The 15,716-nt window shown below is 41.5% G+C and overlaps 2 protein-coding genes across 2 annotated transcripts in view; both read left to right on the top strand.

Annotated features, from left to right (window-relative positions):
* Positions 1-4,653, top strand: part of shtn3 (shootin 3) — a 31,943-nt gene extending 27,290 nt beyond the window's left edge. The window contains exons 12-17 of the mRNA XM_084353250.1: positions 380-483; positions 943-957; positions 1,386-1,448; positions 1,645-1,774; positions 3,050-3,353; positions 3,451-4,653. Of these exons, the coding sequence (XP_084209376.1) occupies positions 380-483; positions 943-957; positions 1,386-1,448; positions 1,645-1,774; positions 3,050-3,353; positions 3,451-3,580 (746 nt within the window). The 3' untranslated portion in view covers positions 3,581-4,653. The remainder of the gene's footprint in view (positions 1-379; positions 484-942; positions 958-1,385; positions 1,449-1,644; positions 1,775-3,049; positions 3,354-3,450) is intronic.
* Positions 4,654-10,389: 5,736 nt separating this feature from the next.
* thoc3 (THO complex 3) lies at positions 10,390-14,499 on the top strand. The gene is made up of 6 exons (XM_084352390.1): positions 10,390-10,587; positions 11,386-11,542; positions 12,303-12,507; positions 13,447-13,608; positions 13,721-13,821; positions 14,048-14,499. The coding sequence occupies exons 1-6, from the start codon at positions 10,408-10,410 to the stop codon at positions 14,209-14,211; spliced, it is 969 nt and encodes a 322-aa protein (XP_084208516.1). The 5' UTR covers positions 10,390-10,407; the 3' UTR covers positions 14,212-14,499.
* The last annotated feature ends 1,217 nt before the right edge of the window (positions 14,500-15,716 follow it).

Below are 15,716 nucleotides of genomic sequence, written 5' to 3'. Positions count from 1 at the left end.
TGCAGCTGGTAAATGTGGGGCTTATTTCAACTAATGAACCAACTGATAACATGTATAATATCTTATCTAAGAAACTCTGTGTAGGACTTTCATATACGATGACCTGAATGACTGACAATCTTCAACAACATATGTATATTGTGATATCTTCTGGAAATCTATTAACAGTTAAATGATAGAATAACCACATTTTGTTTTTATAAATTCAAAGATTCAAGATTCCTCAGAACATGGGTGCAGACACTCACTGTTGAAACTAAAACAACCAGAGCTACTTAAATCTTAAGGACCTCTGAAGAGATGTTACAGCAAAATGTCTCCTGGTAAACAAATGGTATATTTATATTATATATAATGTACATTAATATTCTCTCTCCAGCTGCTGAGGGTGCGGACGATGTGAAGTCGAAGGCGGTGAATGAAATGATGGAAAGGATCAAACATGGCGTCGTCCTGCGGCCTGTTAAGAGTCAGGAGAGCAAGGTGAAGACAACAACGGCCACGTTCATGTCATGTTTTTTAAACTCTCAAATATCTAAATCAGCGTGGGCACATAAAACACCTTTTAAAATGAAGCCCCTTGGCCCTAAAACCTCGTTAATTTTGACCCTGCGTTCACCAATAGTACAGAGGTCAAAGGTCAGAGCTTCCTGACGGCAGAGGTACTGAAATATTCCTGTCGCCTCAAAATGATCAAAAAATCACCTGCAAAGCACGTCGATGCAGGTGGAACAATGTCCCCGCTTCATCACTTTACTGTCGGCCTTCTCGTGTTTTCACTCGTCTTCTTTCTGCTGGAAAGATCAGTAAAGCTTTTCAGCTCATTGGCTCCACATTTGATGTGTGTGTGTGATGTGTGTGTGTGATGTCGTGTGAATGCACTCTGGCTGATTGCTCTCTTCTCTTCTCTCCTCTCCATGCGTCTCCTTTGTGCTGCATCAGAGAGTAGCAGTAAAAGTGAGTATATTGATGTTTGCATCAATCATGTTGTGGGAAGTCGCTGTTGCTCTCTTGGGGAAAAAAATACGTTTCTCATTCTCTGACTCTACTAACCCAACACACACACACACACACACACCCACACCCACACACACACACACACACACACACACACACACACACACACACACTGCAGACCCTCCAGTTTTAATCAGTTAAACACACATCACTTTAGCCACCATTTCATATAACTTCATGGGCTGGACACTGTGTGCTCTTTGGGTTATTGCTCCTCTCCTAAGGGAAGCTACAGCATCAGTTTTTGCTTGAAAAAAGCTGAAACGTCCAACTTTTCAGTGTTTCTTAAATGCAGCATGAGTGCCATTCTTAACCTCTCAAATGGCAAGAAAAAAGAGAGAGAAATGATTTGTGTTTTTAATTTACAGCCTCCTCCAGTCTGTGAGGAGAAACCGCAGGAGAGCGCCATGGAAGAGCTGAAAGGCATCCTGGTAAAATCTGTCTTTTATCAGCTTTGTTATAAAGATGTTGTTATTGTGTGTGTCAAAAGGGCTGCTGTGAAATCTGGACAAACTTCATGTTATTTGAAAGCTCAAATTCTCACAAATCTACCTGTGGGAACTCTTTTAAGATCCCAATATCACTGTGACACAGTGACAGTTCACTGATGGTTGTTTCTGCCTCCAGGAGACGGTGAAGAGGAGCCCCAGCCGAGGCTCTCAGGAGTCGGGGCCGTCCCCACCTGGGAAGAAGGACAGCGAGCTGGAGGTGATCCTGAGACGCCGACGCAACAAGGCGGGAGAAGCTGGGTCTGGAGGTAAAAACACCTGAGGAGGAGATTCAGCACTGAGTTTAGCACGCACAATACCACAGTCCTCCATCCATTTTCCTCAGAGTCACAAATGTCAGAATGCTACAGCAACTACTGTATGTGGAGCTTATGGCAGAGAAACCTATCTGCCACAAGGGGGAGACAGAAGCTCGACCCGATATCCTGTTTTACTGATTGTGAATGGGACGTTTAAACTCTCTAGTTTGTTGAGGAAATGTGTCCATGGCTCATAAAAAACAGATATTAGAAATTAATTTACAAACAGATTTAGTGAAGAATAAATTCAACAATAATAAAGATGGTAAACAAGGTAAAACTGTGGACTCAGACATGTTCAGTGCGTCTGTTCAGGGTTCAGATGAGGTCGAGGTGTTAATGATCCTGCAGCTGTGTCAGTCAGTCAATTCTCAGACCATGTGCTGTTAACTCTGAGCAGAGGCCTGAGGTTGGACTCCTGCTGAGACCACACTAATAACACTTCACACTGTGAGCTGCTGTGACTGTGTGTCCGGAAGAGGGAGCTCTGCACCACAGAACAGACACACACACACACACACACACACACACACACACACACAAACACACACTCAAACACACACACCCAATGAGGTCAGATTATTGCTGACATGGATCTATCTGCTTTTCCATGACTGATTGACCTCTTCTGTCAGAGTGAAACACAACTGCTTATTTTCAAATCTGCAAAATATTTACATTCATTACACGAGCGAAGAGAAAGTTCTGAAAGACTGAGGCGTGGAAGAAAAATATTGATTCTGTATTTGTGCTTTTATTACAGGTGATGGAAAGTTAGAATAACAAATATGTATAGATGATAACTCAGCAGGATGTTTTCTCCTTCAAACACACTCAGAAAATATTGTTTTTGTCATAAATCAGAGAACACTCAATGTTCTGGTTGTTAGTCACATTGTTTTATCGTAACAGGTTGTAAGTGAGTTGAATGCATGAAAAAGTCATAAAAAACTGATAAAATGTTAGAAAGGCGTCATGCACAAGCCTGTCATTAAATACTGAATGTGTTTAAGAGGTTCATTGTTGTATTACTGAAATGGGCCATTCTGCATACATGAGTACTCAAACTTTTTATATTTAAAGTAGACTACCTTCTGATAAGATATGAGTCAGGTTTTTTTTTTTTATTTAGGACTTTTAATTCTTTACTTCAGCTGTGAACGATCAAGAAAACAACAACAAAAAGTGAAGAAAGAACTGTTTATGTTCCTCTCTCCTCTCCAGATGAGCGGGACGGCCAGATGAGCCACGTCTCCTCCTCCGACAGCCTGAACGGGAGGCGCACCAGCAGCGACTCGGGCAAGGATCCAGAGGGGCCCAGTGGGCTGAGCGTCCTCTCTGATTCTGTTGGTCCCAGGAGTAGTTTGGAGAGACGGGGGTCAGGACCAGGACCCGTCGTGGCCAGGAGGAAGAGCTCGGACACGGGCAAAGAGCCCAGAGTGGGCTCCTGGCAGGAGAGGAGGTCCTGCAGCTCCCTGTCTGAGAAGGAGACGGCAGAGTCTCCGGTCAGCAACGGCTGCATCATCAGGTGGTGTTCCCTCGATGGTACAATACACAGTATTTGGTTTGATTACTCGATTGTTGTGAATCTCTGACCTTGTCTGTCTCTGTGTCGTGCTCCTCAGTGTGGTGGAGGATGATCAAAAGGAGAAGTGCGTCCAGTCAAACGGAGTCAAGCACGCTGAACCCGGTGAGGACGCACACGCCGCCGTCTGCCCCGGCCCGGTCAACGGCAGCACTGACGCCGAGTGCTAGGATGGACTGAGGATCCCGAGCTTGTTTCTGTTATCTGATCCGTGCATTTACTGGCTGGAAGGTTTAGGGTGCGATCACGTTTGCCTTTTGTATTTATGTTTTTCAGATTTACACTAACTATACAAAAACTAACAGTCGTCTAGTAAGAAAAGTGACTAACATGTAGCTAACTCATTGAACTTAAGTTTTGTTTCAAGCATTTCCTGAAGATCTTCATCTCTTCCACAGCATGTCCACACAGCTCCATATACAGTAGGTGCACATCCAGAGTTTGGACATGCTGCAGATGAACAGTTCAGAACATGCTTGTTGTGAACGCACCCTAACCACTGTCATTGTAGAAGCCCCACCTCATTAAACAAACTGTATCTGTCGCTCATGAGTGGATGAGGAATATTCAAACGTTTATTGTAGTCGGCCTGCTAACTGGCTGCGCTGGTGGTAGTGCTGATAGACACATGGTTCATCGAATCACCTGTATTTTTGAAAAGTGCCTGCCCTTTTCCAAACTGTTTCTAATAGCGCCTTGCCAGATGGTTCTTTGTAACAAACCATCCGGCACATCAGGTTAGTATAAAGTAGTGAAATGGAAATACAAGTACTGCAAAATTACATATACAGTAAAAGCGCTGATGAAAAGGTGAAGGATACGTATCTGATGCAAAGATGATTTGCCTTTTGTCTTTGCATAAATAATTTTCCAAACAGTTCGATCAACATCATTCCAGGTGGTTCTTTGTAACAAACCGTCTGGCTTGTCGGTTATTGCAGGGACGGCATGTCTTAAAAAACTGAAGGAAAACCTGCATCAAGATTAAAAAAAGATTCAAGTGTTTAACTCAGTGGTATGGCTGAAATGACAGGAGAGATAAATAACAAGTTGTTGTGAATCTTTTTTGGAGGAAGGAAGTAAAAAAAAAAAAGTTGTGTAGTGTTCTGACGTTTTTGTTATCGTTGCTTTTCTTATTTCGTATATACCATTATATCTTCAGGCGTCTGAAAGTTATTCAAATGAAACAGCTGAAAAGGGTAAACATCAATCTTTAACTGAAGTGTCACACCCAAAGACGTGGGACAAAAAAATGATTTGATTAAATGTCAATAACTGACATTTGAATGCTTCAAGCTCCACATCCATTTTTATAAACTTCACTTTTGCTCGTCCCACTTTTCCTTTAGAATTTGGTCATCTTTCTCACCAGGAAGTTATTTAGTTTGACTGCAATAAAAATTGTGGTTTATGAAAATCTTCTGCATCAACTAAAAACAAAGAATCCAGCATTAGTAAAACCTAAACTCAACTGAATATGCCACTATGTGCAACTGAATAACACAGCTCAATAACATGCATCTAAAGAAGGCTAAAACTCCCCCGAATAATTCATCACACTAACAAAAAACATGGCGACGGTGCAGTCAGCGTGGGGCTTTCTACAATGACCGATATTCTGAGGTATAAATCAATAACCGGAGCATTTATCAATCTGCTGTACGTCACTTCTTTTCTCTGAAGGTTTCTGAAAACAAACCTGTGGATCCTGGAGGATGAACTGTATGAGGGAAGCTGCACTTTTTTGCACAGAACCTCAGTTTTCTTCAAACACTTCAACTTGTACAATGACTGCAAAGCTTTAGGTTGATGTTTTTTCTCTCTACTTGATGCACAAAGGATGTGTTCAGTATCACTTTGTGTCATCAGAAGGAATGCACTGTCCGACTTCTTCTGCTTCTCCTCCAAACTCTTCTTCTTTGTAGTCGGGGGTGCACAATTGATTTATGTAGAATCATATGGGGTTATTGGCTTCATCAGAGGCAATATTGAAACACGTTTTACTCTGTTTATGAGTGTTGAAACTCTTTTCCTCTGATCGCTCGGCAGATATTCATGATTAGAGCTGGGAAAAAAGGTCTAAATACTCAAAGTTATTCATCTGTGGTTTACGCCCTTTCTTTGTAGTTTTTGGATCAATAATCAGATAAAAAAATATGTACGAATTATGCAGAAAAAGCAGACTAAATCCTAAACACATGCTAGATAGATAGCATGTGTCCAAGACTCAACCCTCAAGCTCTAACTGACTGATGTCCTCAGCCCTAATTGTGCACCCCTGGCTGTAGTATCCAGGTATTTAGACTCTCATTCATGAACTTCTTCCTGTGTTTAGTCCGACCTCTTCCAGAGGGGGCTGAGTGAAAACATCCAGGAACAATTTTTGCAACCAGGGTAACAAAAAGACTTGTCCAGAAAGCACTGAACGTGGAAAGGCTCTTCCACCTCTGCTGCTGAGGCTCCTGTCCAGGTTTCAGCGTGTCGACTATCAGTGTGTCGTAAGGCTCGTGAGGGTTTGAGGTGGGAATCGGACAAACGTGACTGATTATTTCAGGTTTAGGGGAACAGAACCAGAGATTTCTCCAACAACAGCAAATACAGTAGCACAGTTCCAACTAAATCACATGTAATGGCGTGTTTGCACTGAAAACAAAGCATTTTCACCTTGTGTTACTCGTGCAGATGTTCACTTCACTGTGAGACTCCAGTCAGCAGTCAACATGACAGAATATAAAGACCTGACAGTGGAGGTCACCCTCGGATCGCTGCTGCAGTCAGGCTGATAAACAGGAGTGAACATAAATCCATATTTTCATCTTAACCAGAGCAGAATCTGATTAGACTCTGGGTGTTTACTCCTCCAGAAGTCTGGCTCTGCACCTGACTCTCCCCTCCAGAGCTGGCCTGCTCTGAGCAGCTGAGCAGTGATCCATGCCCTGCCCTCCCTACACAACATCTGGCGAAACAAAGTTGAAGATTTTTAACTCACCCAAACACGCTAATGAGGGCCACACATCGACAGGGCCAATATCTGCCTCTTGTTCAACTACATTCAATGTGAGCAAAGGGCCAAATAAAACATTCACATCCGGTGGGGAAGCAAATTTGCATCATCAAGTTCAACATTAGTGAACCATGATCAATGGCCATGATGCGAATGATGCCAGTTTTGCATATTTGTCTCTTCACATCTATTCACGTCCTGAAAAACAGACTTTGCTCTCTGTGCGAACACACCATAACAGAAATGTTCTCAGGGTCCAATGGGACAAGATTTCACCAAAACATCTTTGTGGGCGCTGAGAGCGAAACGTTTAGGAGAAACAAGCAGAAAGCCATTTTTTTTAAAAAGCTTGTGGTTAAATGAGCAAAGGATTTAAACATCTTCGGAAGAATGAGGTGCCGTTTGTCTACCTCTCCACAGACACCTGCCTCCAAACCTATACAGCCTGAATTACATTTTGTGATGTGAAAACTAACGAGATACCGTCATCGTCCCTTCACCGGAGATAAGATGTCTTCCACACGCCTTCCTCCACTGAATCAGCACTGAGTCCAGAGTCCTGTATGCACACATTCTGAGACGCTCCTCATTGTTTCTGTACTCAGTCCACACCGTCATCACATTTCACCGTGCATTCCTTGACTTTTATTTCGTAGGGCCTACTGTCTATATATAGCTTTCCTGACACGTGTGATGCAATGTTAAGAACAATTTTGAAGAGTATGCAATTACATGAGGCACATTTGTATGATGCATTCACACCTTGTCATTCTTTCTTAAAAACACAGAATCACATTTAAAAGTGCATTTTGTTCTGTCCATTAGCTGTATTTGATTCTGATGCAAAGGACCAGATGTGAAGGAGTTAATGAACGGTGAGGCTGCACATTAAACAGCCTATAAGAGCCGTTAAGCCGCCACAGGCCTGAATATTATGCATATCGAGGCCTTGCACAGGCCTTCAGACGGCTGTAGAGTTGGTGATGTTTTGGGTCCTTGTACTGATTGCATAGTTGTTAACCAAGTGGCTACTTAAAGGGATTTACTGTATCTGACAGAGTTTGGGTGACTATAGATATTGTGTGTGTTTGGGATATAAATGGAGTGGTACAAAGTTTTTTAAAACATGGATTTTCATTTTAGCATCACTTGAAATAAATTGCAATTCAAGCTAAAACTAGTGTTTGTCTTTATTTAAAGAAGAAGCCACTGATGGAAAGTAGGACATCCAGCCTATGAAAATAGAGTTTATCGAGGGTCAGTTCAACTAGATTTCACAAATAATTTTAAAGAAAATTCATCCGTATTGGTTTCATTTATCCAGGTCTGTAAAATTTCTGCCTCCACCCCAAAAGACCAGATGCCAATGAAATTTTTGGTCATTTATACATTAATTTGGGTGAACAACCCTTTAAGTTGAAGAATATTGTAATTTCTTACTCTACATTGATAAAGCCATATCTAGTTTTAATACTTCTTAACTCATTTACTCAAGTAGATTGTTTTATTAACCAACAGTGTATACTACTTAAATAAAAGTAGTGATAGCACACTAAAATACTCTATTACAAGAAGGTAGACATTGAAAATGTACATGTTAACTGTTAGTTCAAGTACGGAAGCCCTGTCACAGGAAAATGGAGGAAATAATAAACTGTTTGACACCTGAACATGTCAGGCTTCCTTATGACAGTGCAAAAGTATTATCGGGAAAATGTACTTATCAGAAGTAAAAGTACTCAATTTAATGTAATATATACTATTATATATCTATAATTCAATTTTTATTAGGCCTACTCTTGCATTCAGTTTAAACATTTTCCTCTTGTAGCTTGTTGATTGCCTTATAGAATTCCAACTAATAATTTTGTTCATTAATCTGCAGGGTAGTTTTGGATCAGTCAACTTATTCTACCGGGCTTCATCATTGTTACGACCTCTGGGGTCATATAAACATTTCTCCCCTTAAGAAATGTTCATTTTCAGAGATGCAACAGGGTGTTCAGCGATCACAAGTCCATCCCCCTCCGTCATGCTGAACCACTCAGTCTACAGAAGAGCGACACTTCATCTATTGCACAGGATGAAAATTCACACACAGCAACAACCACAAAACGAAAGTTTCACAACACAAGCAGTTAAACTACAGAATTTCTGCCATCCACTAACAGCAGCACGCATAGACCCAACACAAGTGAACTGGGTTAAAATGGACACCTTGTGGTCTCCAACCACACATTATTGTAATGGAGATAGTAACCCAGAAACAAAGTGACTGGACAAACTGGGAAGCTGCACCCACCACTCAAGATCCACTCCACTCCTGATCTGTGGAGTGACTCGATCCCAAACATACCAACTGTAATTAAACACACTAAAGCAGTAACACCTACGTGACCACACCAAAAGTGGACTGCAACAACCACCACACAGACAAAGGCATCACTCTGTGGTCACTACTACACACAAATGTTGCCAGCTTACACCTAAGATTCAACCACAAGTGACCCAACAAACGTGGAGTTCAGTTACCACAACCAAAGGTCACAAACAAGTTACTGCACACAAGTATTACAGCTACACATCACAACGTGACCAAAACAAAAGCAGCCATCTCACACAAAACCAAGTTACTGTGCAAAGTATAAAACTAAGGGAAACAAACTGCAGAGACACCCAAACGTTACCTGCCTACCAAGATGGCCAACTCACCTAGCTAGTCTTCAGTGGCTTGCCGAGCTCAAGGCGTCTTTAAACGCTGAATTCAGTGCATCACCGAAGACCAGGAGTGTAGTCAACTGCAATACACTGAAGCATCCCCCACTCAGGATTACCACCGAAAATAAGAGGCAAAATAATGAACTTACTTGAACTTGCCCGGCAGCTATCTAGTCAGGGTGCTCAGTCAAAAACACAACTTAACATGCAGCAACAATAAACAAACGAGATGACCACTACACTTAACTAAAGGCCACTAATACAGACACAAAAACTGAACCACATGTACCTCATCTCATGGACATTTACATCTTGGACAAACCCCCAATTGTTACGACCAGGGCCTAGGGGAAACCCTGGCGCAACACGAAAATGAGACCCCCCTCCTCCCATCCCACAAGCACCACCAGCAGCAAAGCATTTTTAAAGGATTGATTTAAGAACATAGACAGCCATGCTGAGAGAGGAGAGCCCACAGGGACTGGGAAGCACTGGCCTTTAAACTTCTGCCTTCCAGTCAGGAACCAATCAGCTCCCTGGGCAACCTACACTCACTCAAACACACCTGCAACCAATCACAGATACACACTCAGGTAACATAGGGGCATTAAAGCACAGAGGCAATCAAAGCACATACAATACAAATGAATACGACCTCTGGGGTCGTAACAATCATTGACAAACATTTATTTGATTTTAACAGAAATAAAGGTATAGCTGCAGTAGCAGAGGCTGCACTTTCAGGACCGCATTCCTAGGAGTCTAGTTTTTCACCACACCGCCACCTACCGAAATTGGACAACCCCTAGAGGGTGAGACGTGCGTATGCACGTAGACGAGAGCAAGACGGACAACAAATAAGTGTGGGTACTGAAAGTGAATAAAGTTCTATTTGACAGACAAACAACTGAATACAGACGGATGACCATTAAAGTGGTAAGTAGTGCTGTAACCTACTTCACAATCTGAGGATATAACTTCTGTTCACATTGTTTTCTTTTGTATTGTTCCTTGGTACTACCATCAAAACTATAAATAATGAGTCAAAGTATAATTATATTATATTATACTATATTATATTATATTATATTATATTATATTATATTATATTATATTATATTATATTATATTAATGGACCAGATGAAGAGCCTGCTCCACACCATGGATCTATAATAATACATTCATGCTCCACACACTCCGAAACACAAGATGGCGCTATTGTTCATGCGCCGCTGTTTACCAGCCGCCGCAGAAATATTACGTAGAGTTTCAAGATGGCGTCGCAGTACTACCAGGAGATGCAGGAGAGCTTCAAAAATAACAACAAAAGTCGAGAATTCCCAGCTCACACAGCTAAAGTTCACTCGGTGGCGTGGAGCTGTGACGGCAGGAGGCTCGCCTCTGGCTCTTTTGATAAGACAGCCAGCGTTTTTGTCCTGGAGAAGGACCGTTTGGTGAGTCGATGTGAGGGGTCCTGCTAGCATGCTAGCCTTAGCCTCGATTCAGTGAATGAATGGACGTTTTAACATATTGACCATGGTTACGGTGTTTGTCCGCTATGATATTTGAATATCTAACTAGCGTTAATAAGTAAATGATATAAGGTAGACTAGGGTTTTTTACGTTAGCGATAGAAACAGTTGTCTTAATTCGTGTTTCTTGAGATGGGTGTGTGTCAGAAGTAAGACCGCGGTGAGGTTAGTTTTGGGTTGGACATTGCATTTACATTTACATTTAGGGCATTTAGCAGAAGCCTTTGTCCAAAGCGATTTACAATAAGTACATTTGTCACACGAAAGGAACCACAACATATCACCGTCGATAAAGTAGAAAATAATAAAATAGAGACCGTTTTCAAGCCCTCATCTGTGAATGGTAGCTGCTATTTATCAAGGATACCATAAGTACATATTGGACAGACATTCACTCCGGAGACACCCAGCGGCGTCTCTTCCTCAGTTTCACCCGGTGTTGGCGGCAGGAGGAGGGTTAGCTCGCCTCCCAGAACCCCTTTTTTTATTGGATTTTATGGCTTCTTCTATTTTATATGAATATTTATTGTAAAAATTCAGCATTTCTTTTCAATACCTTCCATGTCCATGACCCAGTAATTCCAAACCAATGCCGAATTGTATTACTAAATGGGACAAATAAGACACACCTGTCTTTATCGGATTTTACGGCTTCTTCTCTTTTATATGAAAATTCAGCATTTGCTTAAAATCATAAATTCGATTTTTTTCTGTCCTCAGGTGAAAGAGAACAACTACAGAGGTCACGGCGACAGCGTGGATCAGCTCTGCTGGCATCCGACCAACCCAGATCTATTTGTCACTGCATCTGGAGACAAGACCATCCGCATCTGGGACGTCCGCACGACCAAGTGCATCGCCACTGTCAACACGAAAGGTGGGACCTTAGTAGATGTGGTGGCTGGGGTTTGGTCCACAAGAAACTATACACTAAATAAGGTTGTTTTCATTTTTAAGTAAAAATCACAAATAACAAATATAAAATCATAATCAGAACTCTTATAGAACAACTATTTGTTCCAATTCACTTGACAAAATCCATCATAAGCAGTGAAATTAGATTAGAAATTGTCTGTTTTCTTTCTATTTTGCTCTTTATAAACTGGACGAAGTTGATAAGAGTGGAGCAAGATGTGAGTTGTAATCACCATTAAAGTAGTAATGTAAACAGAAATAGTGTGTGAGAACTTCTTCTGGAAGCTAGCACGGTCGCAAACTTGCTGCCAGAAGCTTAACAGCAGGACTCCAGACGATAGTTTTCACAGTAACACTTCTGAGCTACACCTCCTACGACTGACACAACGAACGAGACACGCTGCTTTTTCCCTGCTGCTCTGCTTCCCTCTGTCCACATGAACAAGATGAGTAGTAGGCTATTTATATACTGTAAAACCTGGAAGTCATTAAATCCATTGAGTCCTAAAACCATGATTTCAGAGCAAAGTTAAAACCCTTGCCGAAAGAAAGATTCTATTTTATTTGCAAAATCTGTTAGAGAAGGGGTTTGATGGGGAGATTATTCAAGCTGGTGGATGGTGAGGAAAAGTGCGAAGGAGGAAAAATTTAAAAAATAACATAATAATAATATTTTTAGTAAACTGTTCTTGAGAGAGATTTTTAATAATATCTTTTTGCAGGAGAGAACATCAACATCTGCTGGAGCCCCGATGGTCAGACCATCGCTGTCGGGAACAAAGATGATGTGGTGACCTTCATCGACGCTAAGACTCATCGCTCCAGGGCGGAGGAGCAGTTCAAGTTCGAGGTAAACGAGATCTCCTGGAACAACGACAACGACATGTTCTTCCTAACCAACGGCAACGGCTGCATCAACATCCTGAGGTAGGAACCAAACGGAGCGAAACACTGGACAGTCCTGCAGAATTTCTCTGCAGAATGTCTGTCTCTTCCACCAACTTCTACAAATTCATGAAAAGCTGTCTGAGTGCTGAGCTGTCAGTCAGTTTGCACAGTCTGACACCTGCCAGCTGCCGAGTGGAGACAATGTCTGCTGAAGGTGTGATGTCTGATACCTTTTGGCAGTTTTCCTCCATGAAACACTTTCTGTAGTCTTTCAAATTCATACCACAAATATTCCCCCAATATTTAACTTTCACATTGCTGGCATCAGGATGACACATGGAGTGGGTACTGTTTTTTAAATGCTAGCTTTAAACATGCTAGCAGTTGTTACCTTTCTTTCTTTTGGATATTTATTTTGCCTCAGAACGTGCAAATATTCCACCAGAACAAGTTTCCTTTACTACCCTATTTTGCAGGAGCCCTGTGGCTGCATGCTACCTTTAGCGCTGCCCAATACAATTCAGATTATTATTTTTTTTTTCAAGAAACACAAAGAAGCAGGCACAGTGTTTTCTTCCCTATGTGATGATAGTTGCAGCCAGACATTTCTCCAGTGCTGACAAACTGCAGAACCAAATCAAATAAAAAGTATGAACTGAAACACGTTTTTATTCGTGACTCATCTCGACTCAACACGGTGATTCCCAAAGGAAAAAACCCACCCAGGTAAATGCAGCTTCTCTTTCAAGGTGTATTGGTGTTCCACAGTTAGTCTTGTTCACTCAAACCTTGCACTCACTTGTTGACCTGTATACAACACATTTGTAGTTGTTTTTCCTGTAAGTTATAAAGTCAGATGCTCCCTGGTGTCCAGATCCTGTTAGATGATTGTAACTTGTGCAGTCTCTGTTGTCTGCTCTGTATAAAATTGTGTATTCGTTATGTTCAGACTGAAATGAATAGTGTGTTTGTTTGCAGTTATCCAGAGCTGAAGCCCATCCAGTCCATCAACGCTCACCCGTCCAACTGCATCTGCATTAAGTTCGACCCCATGGGGAAATACTTCGCCACAGGAAGTGCAGACGCCCTGGTCAGTCTGTGGGACGTGGACGAACTGGTGTGCGTGCGCTGCTTCTCCAGGTCAGTCTGTGTGTGTTTTATGGGTCTTGTATCTATTGGTTAACAGGTGAATATCCTGAGATGATAATATGACTCATAGCACTTAAGTTAATCATCACTTGATGTGTCGTAGGCTGGACTGGCCTGTGAGGACACTGAGCTTCAGCCATGATGGGAAGATGTTGGCGTCAGCCTCCGAGGATCACTTCATAGACATCGCTGAGGTGGAAACAGGTCAGTGCGACAGACTCTGGATCTTTGTCAGCTGTATCTGAGACAACAGGTAGTTGTGAATCTCTAAAAGGAGTTCACAGGTTATTAATCAGTTTAAAAAGTCAAAATGCTTTGATTCCAGCTTCTTAAGTGTGAATATTTTCTGGTTTCTTTACTCCTCTAATCAGATTTTGCTTTCAAACAATCTGACACATCTTTTTTTTCCTCCACTCTTGAATATGTGCAGGAGAGAAGCTGTGGGAGGTTCAGTGCGACTCTCCGACTTTCACCGTCGCCTGGCACCCGAAGCGGCCGCTGCTGGCCTACGCCTGCGACGACAAGGAGGGCAAATACGACAACAACCGGGAGGCGGGCACCGTCAAACTGTTCGGCCTCCCCAACGACTCCTGAGACAGATCAGACTAGTTGTCTCATGGTAAAAGTAGTCTGCTTGAATTTTTTTGATCAGTCAGACCTGAAGGGAGAGCAAGGTAAAGGAAGCATCATAAGGAAACAATCCAGTCTCACTGGTGCTGCCAGTGACGCAGCACCTTCTACCACCAGCAGATGGTGCAGCTGTTCCTTTAATACTTCATTCCGTTTCTATACACAGAATAAACCCAACTCCCAGTGCTGTAATATATTGTTTTTATGTAAAATATCCACTGTTTTTGATATTAAAATTGGTCTCTTTGTAAATCTTCTGTGTCTTGAGCTCTGATTTCTGAATTTGATAATTCTTAATGAAAATCCATGAGGTGGATATTCAGATGTTTGAGTTGGAAATGAGGTCTGGCTTTTGACTGAATAAATTCAGATTCAATTTAATGAAACACAACGAAACATTACACATACCTGATATCAATATCGATCACGTGTATTAATTTTTATTGATATAAAATGTGTGAAAAGCTTGGGAGTCTTTAATGATCAAAGAATAATTCACAGCAGTAAGGTTTATATATTTATGACATGTATACATTCCTATTTATGGCTGTAGCCGGAAGCTCATTTAATAACTCTGGACCTTGATCCATCCCTGCCTGCCTGCATGTGTTTGTGTTGGATCATAAAAGAAGGAGCTGAAGGGAAATAAACATGTACACTAACACAACCCCCCACAGCCCATCAGTCACACACCCAGAAAACACCCACTTCTGCCTCTGCACACGAGCCAAACAACACTGATGTATTAGTTTCATATATGGCCTCTTTAATTATTAAACACAGTTCACTGCTAATGAAATGCAGAGTTACTGAAGCTACAGAATCTTAGTTTCTTTCAATCATTTTTTTCATGTTAGAATTTTTCGATGAGTTTGTTTTTCATGTAAAATCTAATAACTTTTCCCTGCTGATGAGTAAAAAGAAGGAATATGGAGGTGTGTTGCAGTCAAAAATGTAGATTCATTCACCCATTCAGTGAATATCTTCACCCACATGAAATTTTGTAGTCACAAAACATTTCTGGAGCTTCACAGCATTCTTCTGAACAGCAGCTGGGTGCTTCCAGAAGCCCCGAGATCTCAAGTTGATATGAAAAACCGTTATTTACATCCTCGTGGAGTCAGACAGGCAGCTACAATGAAGATTTTGGCTTTAAGAAGGGTATAAATAACGTCTTGAGTGTCTTGATGAGTTGTCAATCACCAAATTACTCACCAACTGTTTTGATCAAAATGTGTTTCAGTTCATGCTAAATAGTAAATCTAAATGATCTCATTCCAGCTTCTAAAAAATGTATGCCAGTAAACTGAATATCTTGGGGTTGTGGACAAAACAACATCTGAGAATTACATCATGGGGTTTAGGAAACACTGATTGACATTATTCACCATTTTATCAACCGAAGAACTGATCAATTAATCAGGAAGGTAAAAAACTAATTGATCAGAGGAGATTTTCTGCCTGTCTTG

Source organism: Pagrus pagrus (genome assembly GCF_965226575.1).
Source record: "Pagrus pagrus genome assembly, chromosome: 5".
Classification (NCBI taxonomy): Eukaryota; Metazoa; Chordata; class Actinopteri; order Spariformes; family Sparidae; genus Pagrus; species Pagrus pagrus.
This window is presented reverse-complemented; position numbering and strand designations above follow the sequence as displayed.